The 17,148-nt window shown below is 42.0% G+C and overlaps 1 protein-coding gene across 4 annotated transcripts in view; it reads right to left on the reverse strand.

Moving 5' to 3' along the window:
- SLC44A1 (solute carrier family 44 member 1) overlaps positions 1 to 17,148 on the reverse strand; it is an 851,962-nt gene that overhangs the window by 748,444 nt on the left and 86,370 nt on the right. For all 4 annotated transcript variants that reach the window (XR_003941047.1, XR_003941046.1, XM_030194328.1 and 1 more), the window contains exon 2: positions 274 to 363. Coding sequence is in view for 2 of the 4 variants with exons in the window: in XM_030194328.1 (XP_030050188.1) it covers positions 274 to 363 (90 nt within the window). In the remaining 2 variants the exon portion in view is untranslated. The remainder of the gene's footprint in view (positions 1 to 273; positions 364 to 17,148) is intronic.

The following is a 17,148-nucleotide window of genomic DNA, read 5'->3' on the forward strand; positions in this document are numbered from 1 at the left end:
CGGTGTACAGTGAGACAACAACAAATTAAATTTTTTTTACATTTTGGCACAAAAAGAGTCCTAACTTTCAGGGGTTTTTTCACTGCCATGACAATGTTGTGCAAATTTGAAACTCCAGTGCCAAAAGCACCAAAAATATTTTTAGATGATGGCACGAGATCCTTCTCTTGCTGAGAAAATGAAATTCTTAGGGAATTATTCAATAAAGATTTTTTTCTCTTTCCAAAGGCACAGAATGAAATAAGGCCCTAAGGCTCCTTTGGTTTTGCTTACCATGCCAATGCAGAACAGGACAAACAGCAGCAGCCAGGGTACATCTGTGCAGCTGCGCTCCTCCAGCGGCTTCCATTCCCGCCTGGAACTCTAGGGTGCGAAAAGCAAAAAAGAAAGAACAGAGAGTTTTGTTTTGTATGGGAAGAAAAGATTTATTGTAAAAAGACAGTGAGAAGGGCCAAATGAATATTTAACTCATTCCAAGCTGCTTCTTGTGTCTGTAACTGCTCATATAAAAACAAGCTAGTATTTCCCAGCTTGGCTGGGAGTGCAGTACCACCAAGAGATATTGTTCCCATGTAAAAGCCTGACAAAAAGTGTTTTGTTTTCAAGCCAAAAATGGATTGCAAACTACACATATAAACATAATAATCACCAACATTTAGAAGGCACAGAGGGCAGCAGAGCAAACCTAGGTTTAAATCCTCTACTGGAAAGCAATAAACCAGTGATTTCAAAATCCGGTCCTCAAAAATAACATAAAAGGTGCAATGTTGAGTCAGACCAAAGGTCCAATCCAGACTCAGATCCTTTCTCCAACAGCAGACAATCCAAATCACAAACCAGCATGGTTAAAAGGTGAAGTGAAAGACTGTCAGAGCCAAAAGAACATCTTACAGAATATAGAAAAAAGACCCAACTGAAGAAAAGAAGAAGAAACATGTGCACTGGCAAGTTAGATGCAAAGCACAGATGAAGAAAGCCAAAAGAGAATACGAACAGAAACGTGCCTCGGAGGCAAAAACTCATAAAAACAACTTTTTCAGGTATATCAGAAGCAGAAAGCCTGAGGGAATCCGTCGGATCATTAGAACACTCAGGGGCACTCAGGGAGAGCAAGGCCATAGCAGAGACAGAGCTTGATGCACAAAACAGGGAACAGCGCCAGAAAAACACCAGCTCAATACAGAGTCGAAATTACCAATGTTAACACTAGCAGCATGCAAATTATATGCACATGTTAGTTTTGAGCATTGGTCAGTGAAGAGTTCGAGCATGTTTGGAACCCTCCTAAACCCCCTCTCCCTGCCAGAATTCACCCCACTTTCATGGAGCAGCTCCCTAGTAGTCCACTGGACCCCATCCCTCCCCTCCCTCCCTCCCTCCCTCCCACCCACCCCCAGCACATTAAAAAAAATCTCTTCCCCTGAAAAAATAACATCGTTGGAGGTCCAGTGGACCCCCGCAACCCCCACAAAGCCAACTCAGACGGCCATACCCCCTAGCGGTCAATAGAAGCCCTGGTGGTCAAGTGAGATTCCCCTCCTGCCTCAGACCTACTTGCTTCAAAACGGCAGTGCAAAGCCCCTGCCCGGTGCATTCTGGGGTGCAATGAGAAGGGCCTAAGCACCGGGCAGGGGCTGAGCACCAACATTCTGAAGCAGAGGGCATGAGGCAGGAGGCAGTAGGAGGTCTTTCTGCCTTCAACATGAAGGTACGTTAAAGGGTCTGGGGGGTGGAGGGGAATCCCGATAGACCACCAGGGTTTTTACCAAACACTAGGGGGTCCATCCTGGTCGAAACTTGCTGTGTCAGGTTGGTGGGGGTCGTGGGGGGGGAGGTTTGCTGGACCACCAGGGAGGCTCAATCTCAACCAGAGAACTGGTACACTGCCGACTTACCTGTCAGGGCCTGAGCCAATCAACGCTCAGACACTAACAGAAAAGTTAGCAGAGGACCCCAACGACAGCTGTCATTAGTTTTTAGCGCTAGGGCAGGGGATTTCCATGTGCGGGTTTTCTGCACATGGCATGGAATTGTTAATGAACTAGTATACCTGAACATGTATACTCTGGAAGAAAGGAGAAACAGGGGTGATATGATACAGACGTTCAAATATTTGAAATGTATTCATCCCCAAACAAACCTTTTCCGTAGGTGCGAAGGCGGTAGAACGAGAGGACATGAAATGAGATTGAAGGGGGGCAGACTCAAGAAAAATGTCAGGAAGTATTTTTTCACGGAGAGAGTAGTGGATGCTTGGAATGCCCTCCCGCAGGAGGTGGTGGAAATGAAAACAGTAACAGAATTCAAACACGCGTGGGATAAACATAAAAGAATCCTGTTCAGAAGGAATGGATCCTAAGGAGCTTAGCCAAGAGTGGGTGGCAGAGCCGGTGGCGGGAGGCGGGGATAGTGCTGGGCAGACTTACATGGTCTGTGCCCTGAAAAGGACAGGTACAAATCAGGTAAGGTATACACAAAAAGTAGCACATATGAGTTTATCTTGTTGGGCACACTGGATGGACCATGCAGGTCTTTTTCTGCTGTCATGTTACTATGTTAGTTAGCATTCTAAGGAATCACTAATGAGCTCATTTTAATGTTAATGAATGAAACATTTAAAGCCCAGTTTGCTTTGAGCAATAAAACTTTAGCCTCGATCTTTACTGAAGAGGTAAGAGACCTACCTGTACCAGACAGTATTCAAGGGTGATGATGCAGAGGAACTTAAAGAAATCTCAGTGAACCTGGAAGATGTAGCAAGCCAATACTTCTAAGTGCTTTTCTAATTTTTATTCTTATAATTTCAACTATCTGGACTTCAATTGCTTGGTCAAATTGTACTGACTATTAAAGAAACTTTCAATATTTATTTGGTTTAAATGAGAAAATTAGATTTCTAGCAAAACCTGAATTTCGTTTGAAATTGTCTCATTGCTTGCCCCAGAACATTTTTAATTGTGGTATTTGGCTGAATCACTGTAGGACTTATAATCCCACCCAATCCTGGGTTTTCTAGTCATCACTAATAATATTCCTCAGCTACATCATAATACATACCATATCCAAACAATCAAAATGGCTTTTTTTCAATGTAATAATTGTGGTGCTTTAGTTCAAAGGCACACCATCTGGCAGCTTAGTTCTTGCCCCATCTTGCAAGCATAAAAGAGGAGCTCAGGAGATCACGTGGTCCAGCGGATTGCAGGAGCTCCGGAGCCCTCATCCTACCAGCTTGTGAAATTAACCGATATCAGTAGATCTTCTTCACCAGTCCGGAACGGATGTTATCTATGGACAGATACTTAAGGAGTTCCCCAGCTGGGATGGCACAAAAACTCGCCAAAAAAGGCAAAAGTAAATCGGGCAGTGGTGAATCCAGGGGCGCAGGGGGGGGCCTAGCAATATTGATCAGGAAAGGACTTCCCTGCAAAATCAAAGTACTAACACGGGGAGGGCAGGGAAGATATACAGTTATACAGGAGTGGCTGCAGGGAGTTGAATTTATATTAATCAACTTATATGGCCCAAATGTGTATATCCCAGGTTTCTTTAAGGAGCTGACCAATATTTCTTTACGACACAAAGCTGCGAAGCTAATAGTGGTAGGGGATTTCAATTTAGTTTTAGACCCGGCGCAGGACACAACAAATCCATCCTCGCTACACTATTCGGGGCAGAGGCTTAAAGAATTCTCTGCATTTCAAAAATTTTTAGGCCTTGTAGATGCATGGAGACTGTTACACCCAAGTGAGCGAGAATACACTCACAGATTGAGGGCACATGGAACATTAGCACGTTTGGACTACATATTGGTAGAACAGCCTTTGTTCACCATGGTTCATGCAGCGGAAGTGGGCCCCGAGGAAATCTCAGATCATGCCTTGATCTGGATAGAACTAGAGATGCCGGCGAATGAACAGGGGGGAGGGGGATGGATATTCCCGTCGTTCCTGCATGGAGACCCACATTTCCAGGCACATTTACGTAACAGATGGGAAGACTATTCACATAACAATGGAGTACACGCACAGACACAACCTATACTATTTTGGGCCGCATCCAAGGCAGTGATAAGGGGAGATGTTATTGCATATTGTAGTATGAGAAGAAAACGTAAAATAGCTAGTATCATACAGCTTGAAGCCCAGCTTCACAGAGCGCGGAGAAGGCATATGCATAGACCCAACGTTAGAAGACTTGAGGGTGATACAAATAGCATTAAATATGTTACTGCATGAGCAGGAGACTCGGTCCTCCCTATATTATAAATATAGGTTACAGAGGTTTGGTAATAAATCAGTTGCCCTCCTAGCAAAAGTCATTAGAAACTGGGGAGGATCACGTGCGGTACCAACACTACGAAACAAGCAAGGGAGGCTTACCAATTCCAGAGAAAAAATAGGGTAGATATTCACAGATTATTATTCTGGATTGTATTCAGCAGGATCAGGGGCAAATAAGAGGCAGACAAAGGAGTATTTAGAAGGGTCAGGCTTGCCCAAGTTATCAGATGCAGAGGTGGAAGAGTTGAAGGCTCCCCTGACCTTAGTGGAGTTGCAACGGGCGATTAAGCTCCTAAAATTTCGGTCAGCCCCAGGCCCAGATGGGTTTACGGGGGAATACTATAAATCACTATCCCCGGAGGCGTTGGCTTCATTACTCAAATATTATGAGAGAGTGTGATTGCACAGGGACAATTTCCCAAATATGCCAATGCGGTCTTGATCACACTAATTCCCAAGCCAGGTAAAGCGCTAGAGTGCGCAGTGTCTTTTAGGCCAATATCGCTGTTAAACGTAGACACCAAATTACTCGCTAAAATATTGGCCGAACGATTAGCGGACTTATTGCCAAAACTTATTGGACAAGAGCAGGTGGGGTTTGTGTGACATAGGCAAGCAACCCAAAATGTTCGCAGACTCCTGCTTGCCATGGCAGCATGTTCTGAGAGGAAGATTCCTGCCTTAGTAGTCAGTTTAGACGCCGAAAAGGCATTTGACCAGGTGAGGTGGGAGTACTTATTTTGCACACTAGAACACCTAGGATTTACAGGATGGTATCTTCAAGCCATTAAAGCGTAGTATCGCCACCCCACAGCAAGTGTATTGGTCAATGGATTCAGAGAAAAGGAATTTGAAATAGAGAGGGGTATTAGGCAGGGCTGCCCCCTCTCCCCTTTGCGATATCGTTGGAGCCCCTGTTGCACTCAATGAAATATGATGATAAAATTAGTGGTGTCTCATTTGGGCCTCACTGTATTAAGGTACTGCCATACACGGACGACCTATTACTGATACTGACTAACCCAGAGGAGTCTATAACAACATTATTAAACAGTGTTGAGCACTTTGGGCAACTTTCAGGCTTTAAGCTGAACTTATTAAAGTCATTTGCGCTTGCCATTGGTTCTAGTGGGGGGAAAATTGGGGGGTAGGGTTCCCCTTCCAGCAGGCTCTAGATAAGATACGATATTTGGGGGTGGTGATCCCATCAGATTTAAACAATCTATATGATCTAAACATTCAATGGCTTTTAAGGGAGACCAAGGTTAGTTTGAAAGCGTGGGCTGGGTTACCTCTCTCATTGCTGGCCCGCATTGTCCTGTTTAACATGATTATAGCCCACAAGTGGTTATATGTACTCCAGTTATTACCCCTGTATTTGAAACGAGAAGATGAAAGAAGGTTAAAAACTATGACGCAAGCTTTTCTTTGGCGGGGCAAGAAAGCTCGTCTCCCAGTGACAACACTTTACATCCCAGTGGAATATGGTGGTCTGGGACTGCTGAGTATACGGTACCTAAATATTGCCAGTGGCATGAGGAATATCAATGACTGGTTTCGAGGCACACAAGATTTCTCAGATACTGCCTTAGAGCTAGACCTCACTAAGGGGGTCCACTTCAGTAACTATCTGCACTCCACTTGGACTCCCGTACCGAACACTTTGAAATATTCACAGATTATGCAGCTTGCAGTGGCGGTCTGGAGATGGATTTGCCACTTACATCACCTATCACCAAATGTGACTCCATATTTATCTATCTGTGATAATGAAGCGTTTGCCCCGGGACAGATATAAGCGGTATTCCGCAAGTGGAGGAAGCAGGAGATGGAATATCTGCTGCAGGCGATCACTAGAGAAGGACGCATAAAACTCTTTGCTGAACTACAGGTGGAATATGGGGTACTTTATAAAGAAATATTTCATTATGAGCAAGTGAAACATTATGTGGCATCATTACCGTGGGAGTCTCTTGCAGAAGATGCACAAGAAGAGCTCTCAACAGCATTCTCCTTAGAGGCTCAACAGAAGGTACCCCTATCTTTCCACCATCGACATATAAAGGACTCAGTCGAGGAGTTAGACTATGTACGATTGTCACGATTATGGCAGGAAGACCTTCACACAGAAATCACTGCAGCACAGATTAAAGCTCAATCAGGCGAATATCCTATCAGACAACACATTGGGAACTACAATACAAATTCGCACTACGCCTGCATGTGCCTCCTAAAAGAGCTTTTTACATGGGCCTTTCTCCCTGGGGGGAATGCCCAAAATGTGGAGCAATTGCAGTAGACCTAGGACACATGTTCTGGCTATGTGGAAAAGTGGAGAAATTCTTGAAAGATATAGTAAAATACGTTAACCTAATCTGGCAACAGAACTGGACCTACAGCCCAACCATTTTGTTTAGCCAACCGGCGCTGCATCACCCCACGGCCAGAGGTTTCACATCATTTGTCTTGCAAGCTGTGATTGTGGGCAAGCAAGTTATTTTGACAGAATGGCTACTGACGAGGGCCCCGGCATTGCAGCAGTGGCGGGCACGGATGTTGGTGATGTTGCGCACAGAACGGATGGGAATTCAAGACTTTAATTCAAAAATTGGAGAGCAATTTCAACAGATGTGGGCACCCCTTTGGAACACCCTGACCCCATCAGCTCGAAGTCATCTGTTAAACCTGTAGCATGTGTATTTCACGAACAGTAAATAAAAAGGGAAATAGGGGGGAGGGGAGAGGAGGTAGGGGGGATAGGTACGCATATGTAGGGGTAGAATGAGATTTATCAAGCAAAACAAAAGAGTTTGTAACTTTGGAAATGTTGTGTTTATTGAAGATGTTCTTTGAATAAAAATGATTTAAACATGAAAAAAAAAAGATTGACTTACCTCAGCCAGGTCATAGCAACTAGACATACTCAATAGAGGCGTAGACTGGGCTTCAGTTTTTCCTTCCCTGGGCATCTGTTACACCAGATAATGGAGTTAGTTAAAGAAAGTCATCTGCTACATGATTTCAATATGGCTTCAGACCCAACCATAGTGTTGAATTCTTACTGCTATCAATGCTGGATGAACTAAGGATCAGAATGGTCCAGAAAACGAATTTCTGCATTATCACACTTGACACTGCATCAGCCTTTGACACAATTGACGATGAGCTCCTAATTAACACGCTATCAGACTTCGGCATTAGGGGTCAAGTCCTATCCTGGTTTCTCTTGTACCTACAGAAAAGAAAATTTCAGAACCCCTGACCCATCTCCACTGACAATGTTTGAATATCGAGGCAAGAAAATGGCAATGAAATCCTCTGTCTATAATCTGGGAGTCTTCCTAGACACCAATTTGACAATGCAAAAACACATAGGCCATATGACCTTAACGTCTTTCTTTCAACTATGCGTGTTAAGCAAGTAGAAAAGTTTCGAACGATTGTCCAGAACTTGGTACAGACAAAAATTGATTACTGCATCTCGCTATTTCTTGGCATACCAGCTTCCCGAATACAAGATCTACAGGTCATCTAAAATGCAGCTGCAAGACTGATCACAGGAATCTCAAAGTCCGAACATATCACTCCAAAATTTAAAAAAACTGCACTGGCTTCCTGTACTATAGAGTGCAATTCAAGTCTCTTGTGCTGACGCATCAACGTATATTTGGGGCAGTCCCAGCCTATTTCCAAATGCCCTGCCAACCAAAACAAACGCTAAGATCCAAGACATCCAATCAGCTATGTTTACTTTCTGCAAAATCATAAAACTACATTGAGACAAACTACAAGCCTTCTTCACTGCCCCATCCTTGTGGAATGCTCTACCGGGATACCTGAGAGCATGTGAAGACACACGACAATTCAAGCAGTTACTAAAAATGCATCTGTTTGTAAAAGTGTTCTCAGTCACATGAAGACCTATTTAACCCCTTTCTTCATTTACACTTATTAGCCACAGGAAGACTTATCTAACTCCTTTCTTAATTTTGTTCTTATTACCAGCCTCACCCACTCATCTGATCACTTTTCCTCACCACATAAACTACGTATAACTATTGTAGTAGTTAAAAACTTTGTATGTGAATATTGTCTAAGACCACATATGTGTTAAGTATTTAAACTATGTGAATATTGTTACCCGACTTGGATAAAGGCAGAATACAAATGTAGAAAATATTCGCCCTCCTCCACAAAAGGCCATTGCCTACTATCTCATGAGTCCTTGTTTTTCTCAGGAGTCTCATAAGGAACTTTTACAAAAGCTTTCTGAAAATCTAGGTACACTACACCTTTATCAACAGGTTTATTGATGCCTTCAAAGAAATGAAGCAAATTGGCGAGGCAAGACCTCTCATGGCTGAATCCATGCTGACTCTGTCCCATTAAATCATGTTTGTCTATGTGTTCTGTTATTTTATTCTTTATAATGATTTCCACCATTTTGCCCAACACTGAAGTCGGGCTTACCAATCTGTAAGTTCCCAGATCACCCCTGGAACCCTTTTTCAAATCGGCATCACTTTAGACACCCTCCAGTCTTCAGGTACTACAGACAATTTTAACAACAGGCTTCAGATCACTAGCAGCAGATCAGTAATTTCATGTTTGAGTTATTTCAGTACCTTGGGGTGTATAACATTCAGTCCAGGTGATTTATCACTCTGTAACTTGTCAATTTGGCTCAGAACATATTCCGAATTTATAGAGATTTTTCAGTTCCTTTGCATCCTCACCTCTGAAAACCATTCAATCTCTCCACTATGGCCTTGCCCTCCCTTGGTGCTCCTTCCTGATCTAACAGTCCCATAGATTCCCTAGCAGGCTTCCTGCTTCTGATATACCTGAAAAAAAGAGTTTTTGACACCATGGCAAGTTTCTTCATATTCTCTTTTAGCCTCTTTTAGCCTTTTTAATCAATGTTTTGCATCTAACTTGCCAGTGCTTATTTTGCTTCTTATTTTTTTTTTTCATTTGAGTCCTTTTTCCATTCTTTGAAAGATGCTCTAATAGCCTCTTTCATTTCACCTTTCAACCATGCTGGCTGTCATTTGCTCTTCTTTCCTCACACACATAGACGATACTGTATGGCTAGGAGGAGAGAAATAGAGGGGAAGGTTCTGGGATTGGGGAAAAATAGGGAAACAGAAAAGGGGGAAGTATGATGCACATGGAGACAGAAGAAATGTCAAATGCGACAAAAGAACTTGACAAGAGTTAAGAGAAGACAAAGAAAAGCAGAAACCAGATATTGGGAGGAGTATGACTAGAAAAATAAAATGACCAGACAACAAAAGTAGGGAAAAACATTTTTTCTATTTCACTAATAGAATGTCAGTTTTTAGAATGTACATCTGCCAGATCTGATCAGAGCTTGGGGTGAGGGGGAGGTACTCTGTTGAAATTTGTTTGATTTTTAAGGTGTACATGGCTTGAATAAGTTGGAACACACTGATATATGCCATGAGGACTGAAGCAAGGTGAACCGTTGGGGGGAGGGGGGATAAAACTGTACAGAATTTTCAAATATTGTAGGAAGAAATTTGAATATTTTTGCACAAATTCTCCCAGGAGTAGAGGACGTCTCATACCAAGAAGTAGAACTGAAGTTCTAAAAAACAAAAAAAAAACTGTCAATCAGAAGAGAACTCATCTGGTCTTTTTTTCTCAACAGACAGACACAAGGTACAAGATAAAGGAAGTCCAATAGTCTCAGTTCTTTGACAAAACTGAAACCTATTCAACTTTGATGCACTCCCACATAAAAGCTAAAAAGAAATTTAAAAAAAAAATACAAATACAACCAGAGTACTTTGGAGGGTACTTATTTTCTAATTTCTTAACTTTGTACGAAGATACTCATATACAGTAAATGTAACTCACCTTGAGTAATTTAATCCAAATTAACTGCTTAAATATGGTGTGCCACGTCAGATCCTCTGAAGAACAGACAAATCCTAAATAAAACTTGTCTTTTCTTCAAGGCTCTTAAAGGAAATGGCCCAGAGTACTTGAAGAACAGGATCTCTCTCTACACACCTCCAAGGTCCTCCCAAAGAGTATCCCTAATTACATATCTATAATTCAGGTTCCTATTTCCCCACATGCCTCACTTTGCCTTGCTCACATTAAACATCATCTGCCATTTAGATGCCCAGTCTCGTAATTTTTCACAATCCTCTTGCGATTTAACAACTTTGAATAATTTTTTGTAGTCAGCAAATTTAATTACCACACTAGTTACTCCCATCTCTAGGTCATTTATAAATATGTTGAAAAGCAGCGGTCCCAGCACAGACCCCTGGGGAGCCCCACTATCTACCCTTCTCCTCCATTGAGACTGACCATTTAACCCTACTCTCTGTTTTCTAACTTTTAACCAGTTTTTAATCCACAATAGGACACTACCATGACTCTCCAATGTCTTCTGGAGTCTTTCATGAAGTACTTTGTCAAACGCCTTTTGAAAATCCACATACACAATATCGACCGGTTCACCTTTACCCACATGTTTGTTCACCCCTTCAAGGCAATGTAATAGATTGGTGCGGCAAGATTTCCCTTCATTAATCCATGCTTTTGAATATGCTCTGTAATTTTGTTCTTTATAATATGTTCTGTAATTTTGTTCTTTATAACATGCTCTGTAATTTTGCCCAGCATCGAAGTCAGGTCTATAATTTCCTGGATCACCTCTGGAACCTTTTTTAAAAATCAGAAGTACATTGACCACCTTCCAATCTTCCAGAACCATGCTTGATTTTAAAGATAAATTACATATTACTAACAATAGTTCTGCAAGTTCATTTTTCAATTCTATTAGTACTCGGGGATGAATACCATCCGGTCCAGGAGATTTGCTACTCTTCAATTTGTCAAATTGCCCCATTACATCTTCCAGGTTTATAGAGATTTCATTCAGTTTCTCTGACTCATCAGATTTGAATACCATTTCTGGCACCGGTAACTCTCTCAAATCTTTCTCGGTGAACACAGAAGCAAAGAATTCATTTTATCTCTCCGCTAAAGCTTTGTCTTCCCTGAGTGCCCCTTTTAACCCTTGGTCATCTAGCGGTCCAACCGATTCTTTTGCAGGCTTCTTGATTTGATTATACCTAAAAAACAATTTTACTATGTATTTTTGCCTCCAACACAATCATTTTTTTCCAAAGTCTCTCTTTGCCTTCCTTATCTGCGCTTTGCATTTGACTTGACATTCGTTATGCTGTTTCTTATTATTTTCAGTCTGTTCCTTCTTTCGTTTCCTGAAGGATTTTCTTTTCGCTCTAATAGCATCCTTCACCTCACTTTTTAACCATGCTGGATGTCGTTTGGTCTTCCTTCCTCCTTTTTTAATACACAGAATATAATTGGACTGGGCTTCCAGAATGGTATTTTTGAACAGCATCCACACCTGATGTAAATTTTTGACCTTCGAAGCAGCTCCTCTTTAGTTGTTTTTTTTCAACTGTTATTCTAATTTTATCATAGTCTCCTTTTTGAAAGTTAAATGTTAACGTATTGGATATCCTGTGTGTACTTACTCCAAAGCCGATATCAAATCTGATCACATTATGATCACTGCTAGCGGCCCCAGCACCATTACCTCCTGCACAAGATCATGTGCTCCACTAAGCTAGGTCTAGAATTTTTCCTTCTCTTATTGGCTCCTGTACCAGCTGCTCCATAAAGCAGTCCTCGATTTCAAGGAACTTTACCTCCCTAGCATGCCCTGAGGTTACACGTACCCAGGCAATGTTGGAGTAATTGAAAATCACCCATTATTATTGTGTTGCCCAGTTTGTTAGCCTCCCTAATTTCTGATAACATTTCTACATCCATCTGTTCATCCTGGCCCGGTGGACGGTAGTACACTCCTATCACTATCCTTTTCCCTCTTGCACATGGAATTTCAAGATGTGCTTTGCTTCCTGCAGAATTTTCAATCTATTTGATTCAAGGCCCTCCTTAACATACAAAGCTACCCCTCCACCAATTCGATCCACCCTATCGCTTCGATATAATTTGTAACCTCATATGATAGTGTCCCACTGGTTATCCTCCTTCCACCAGGTCTCAGAGATGCCTGTTATATCTAATTTTTCATTAAGTACAATATATTCTAACTCTCCCTTCTTATTTCTTAGGCATATAGACATTTCAAACTATGTTTGTTGTTCCTATTTACATCTTGCTCATTAGTTGACAGTTGCAATCTTTTGTATGATTTTTAAGGTCACCTGACCTACTATGGTCTCTTTTGCAACCTCGCTGTCGCTTTTCTTAGGCAATGTAGTTCTGATTTCCTAAAGTCCCTGTATCCAAGACTGAATGGATTCCATTAGGCAACCTGGAGTCAGTTGGCAATCATTACCCCAGTTTCAGTTCTTCCAGTGCTACATCACAGAACCACCAGCCCCTCCTCCTCCTCCAGCCACACCGATGGGCCTATGCACAGAACCAAACGTGAGCCTGCATTAGTGATCGCAGAATACTCAGAGGTTCTAGCATGGGAGACAATGTGCATGCCAAAGATTAGCACAAATAGCATGCAAATGTAGTCAAACAGAGGTTAATGATGTTATATCCTATTCCCTCCCAATGCTCCAAGAACAGCACACAAAACAAAGTCACCTTACCACTGAAAAAATAATGCCATCTCGGAGAAGGCGTTAGGGTGTTTGAAGAGAAGAATTCTCATGAATCTTTCTTTAAAATCTGCCAGTTTTTATAAAATTTGGAAACAGAAGGAACTCCATGCAAGCACCTAAGCCTAGGAGCTGAGCTTACTGCAAAACTCTTCTGCACACTTTCCATACCTTGCTTTTGCGTTTACATTGTGCAAATAATTTGAATACCATTTCTTTTAAGCATTGGCGAGTTAGGTTTCTGCTCTGTTGGCTTACTACTGGAGTTCTGAGCATGAGCCTGTGTTTTATTTATATGCTGTAAAGATCAGTTCTTTGTATGTTGTAAGCAGGACATTTTGTTTTTATTCTGCAGTCTAGAAGCATATTCTGTGGCTATGCATATGGATTTCTAAGGCTCAGGTATACAATGTCTGCAGCTACAAAACTATGAAACAAGTTCAGTGTAAAATCTGTTCACATATCAGAATATTTGAAAATCAAAAAATGGATTCCAGGTGGAAGAAAAATGGTTTTTGGTTTTTTTTTTATTAGCCATGACTACTGAAAGTTGAATCGCTGCAATAAATATTTGGCTCCTCCAGTTCTAGTTATCACCTATTTGCTACTCCAGTTCAAGTTATCACTTAATCTTTTTTTTTTTTTAATGCAATGGACTAAAGCCAAGGCTAGCCGATACCTGTCAGGGAAATCTGGAGCCAGTTAGAAACTCTAGGTGCAGAGTGCTGGCACACTGCCTCCAGTAAGTGACCCTCACCTAATCAGAAGCAACTCCCATAAGAGATCTTTAGATACCATGTTGCAAAATATGCCAACACACATCCCAAGACCCCACTACAGAAAATACCACGAGGGATGCTACAGTTATGAAATAGATCATAAGCTGAAGACCAGAATAAATTTGACAGACATATCATACTGAAAAGCAAAGTGCCACTCTTGTGGTGGAAAAAGCTTCCCAGGGCAGACAACTACATCAAGAGAAACTTCAACCCTGCACAGTCCATCATAAGGTATCTGAAAATAAGCTGACCAAATACTTTGAAACAAGCACACAAAAAGGCCTTAATAGAGGAATACAATCCAGTTCTCTCAGCAATTAGCAGGCACATGGCCTGTTTCACCATTCTGTATTTATGAGATAAAGAGGCCTACTGTGTCTAAGCCCCTGCTTTTTTTTATCTTTACAACTTCTTTACAGTTTTGAAAACAGTTACCACACACTTCTTCTGTAAACCCACCTGCAGTTTTGCGTGTATATTGAATCAAGTCCAAACCTAGTTCATTTTCTACTGTCTTTCCTCTAAAAAGCTAACCAGAAAATATTTTTTGTCACTCAAATAATTAAAAAATTAAAAAAAAGTCAGCCCCTAGCTTTGCTTCCTCTGATATTTATCCAGCTTAGCAGTATATCCCAGCTTCTCAGCAGAAAATATGTACAAGGTGGTCTTCATAGAAAAGGAAAATGAAGAAAAAAATGTTAGTATATGAAAAGAAAAATAGAAGAGCATAATCATAAATCTACAACCCTGGAAAGAGGTCTAATCTTTAGTTCAACATAAAAAGAAGAGGAAGATTACAGACTTTTTCAGACAGCCAGTAAATACCTTTTAAAACAAATCATGCAGAATAGAAATCAGCTTAAGAAAAAATGAACCAGGCAAAGATTTTGTTGTACAATCAATCAATCGAACACTCCATATTTTCAAATCTCACATTTGAACTGCAGAGTACTGCTATGCAATGTAAAATGGCTTAGATACAAGAGGCAACTCCCGACAAAGCAATTAAAGTCAAATAGAGAAGCTCCATAGAGCATGGCCTGAAAAGCTAAGTTATAATTCTGCAGTTTTTGCAATAGAATAACCAGAGAAGAAAAGTTTAAGAAAATTTAAACATATAAAATTGTATCATAGGTTTTTATGACAATCATATGCTAACTTTTTTTAAAAGCAACAGCACTACTGAAGTCTTTTCCTCCCAATTTGAACAATTATAAAATACTAGTAAAAAAGGCCCGTTTCTCACACAAATGAAACGGGCGCTAGCAAGGTTATCATGTAATGGTGATTATGTTTTTAAGGGAACCGTTAGGAGAAATGTTCTGTCATAAGTAATAATTGGGAAGGGTGTATAATGAGTAATATGCTCCAGGGGTATGAGATACTGATTGTTTTATCAGTTTTTTTTTGTTTTAATCTTTCTTTTTTTATGATTTTTATTTATATTATTTTTTAAAAGATAAAGAGTACGCAGACTCCATCCATGTCCAGCATTTCTCCTCTCTTCCCTCCCCTCAATCCATGTCCAGCATTTCTCCCCTCTTCCCTCCCCTCCATCCATGTGCATCTCCTTCCGGACTTCCCTCCCCTCCATCCATCCATGTCCAGCAACTCTCCATTCTCCCCTGCCCTCTCCTCCATCCACCCATATCCAGCAAATTTCCTCTCTTCCCTGCCCCCATTCATCCATCCATGTCCAGCAATTCTCCTCTCTCCCCTGCTCTCCCCACCCTCCATCCATGTCCAACGCTCCATTCTCCCCTGCCCTCTCCTCCATCCATCCATATCCAGCAAATTTGCTCTCTCCCCTGCCCCCATCCATCCATGTCCAGCAATTCTCCTCTCTCCCCTGCCCTCCCCTCCATCCATCCATGTCCAGCAATTCTCCTCTCTCCCCTGCCCTCCCCTCCTGTCCAGCGACCTCTTCTCTCCCCCTGCCCTCTCCTCCTGGCAGCCCTGCATTTGGGGGGGGGGGGCAGCAGCAAGGGGGAAGGTCACGGTTGGGCTAGCCTCTTATACAGGGCACCTATGACTGTCCTCCCATCCCATCCATGTCCATCAATTCTCCTCTGCCCTGCCCTCCCCTTGATGTCCCGCGATTCTCTCCACCTAACATCATCATCTCGCCTCCAGCATTCCCTTCTCCCTCATTGTTCCGCCCTCTGACATAATTACATTTTGACGCGAGGGCAGGGCAATGAGTTGGAATGGATGTTACGAACCCAGGCATCCAGACATAGAATATTAGAGGTGCAAATTATTATATAGGATCACTTGTTGACAGTGGACTTTGGTATACTGGTTTCAAAATTTTACATACTGCCATATTTAACTATGGCCAACATATCTTTAGTTGCAATTAATTCATCTTTATCAAAGCTTTAAATTTAGTCCTTTCTTTAAGTACACACTGAAAATTTCAAGCCACTGCATCTAGCTAAATGGATAATTTTGCAGTACAGGCAAAGATAACTACATTGCAGCAATGGCTTCCTACAAGGTTTCAAAGTTCCCAATGACACACCCTGAATCTTAGCAGCAGCCTTTAGGGGTGAGGGGTTCTTGCTCATTCCTTGAGTGGCTGCTGCTCCAGGGCAGAATCCTCTAAATCCAAGCTCCCCAAACCCTGTACTGGTACCTGCTCAAAACTGATCAGACTCCAAGGAATCTGCTTTGTTCCAACTGAACCTCCAACAAGATTATGCAGGATGCCAGCTCTCCCAGCATCTCCTCCTTAACTCTCTCTGCCTGCCATTCGTTCAACAATGACATGATCAAACACCTGAACAGTTGGACCACCATTCCCTCTCACTGCAGCCACATTCTCAGGGATCCACTTCTTAAGGAAAAGAACAGCAGGTCCCGGAGAATTCTGAGATTTCTCCAATTCACCCATCCCCAAAATTCACAGGTTTACTGACAGAGAAAGTGGTCTGGGCTCAGACAGAAAAACCTGAACTTTTCCTTTACACAACCATCCTAAACTAAGGGATCCATGCAGCATGCCGTCAATAGTACATTCATAATGCTAGATTGCCCACTCACTTTTCTCACCTCCACGATTTACCTTTTAATTTCTACATTTTACTAATACCGAAAACCACATCTCTGCAATCACTTAACTATACACAGCTCTCAGACTGCCAGACACCTAGGGTTGCACTGCTTCTAAAAAGAACGGCTAAACAGAGAAAAGTCAGGCCTCGATTCCAAGATGGCGCTGTGACCAGACGCACCCGGGGTTGCTCCTGACGAGGCTCTGAATTTTATTTTTGAATCATTTGCGTTCCCGGACCTGTCCAACGTGATGGGAAAGCGGAGGGGAAAGGTGAAGGAGTTCCCCTCAACTCCTGGAGCCCTTCCAGCGATGAAACAAACAACATTACAGTTTCTGACGAAACAACCGGGACCTCTTAGTGCTTCAACTCCTTCTGC

Source organism: Microcaecilia unicolor, chromosome 2, assembly GCF_901765095.1.
Source record: "Microcaecilia unicolor chromosome 2, aMicUni1.1, whole genome shotgun sequence".
NCBI lineage: Eukaryota > Metazoa > Chordata > Amphibia > Gymnophiona > Siphonopidae > Microcaecilia > Microcaecilia unicolor.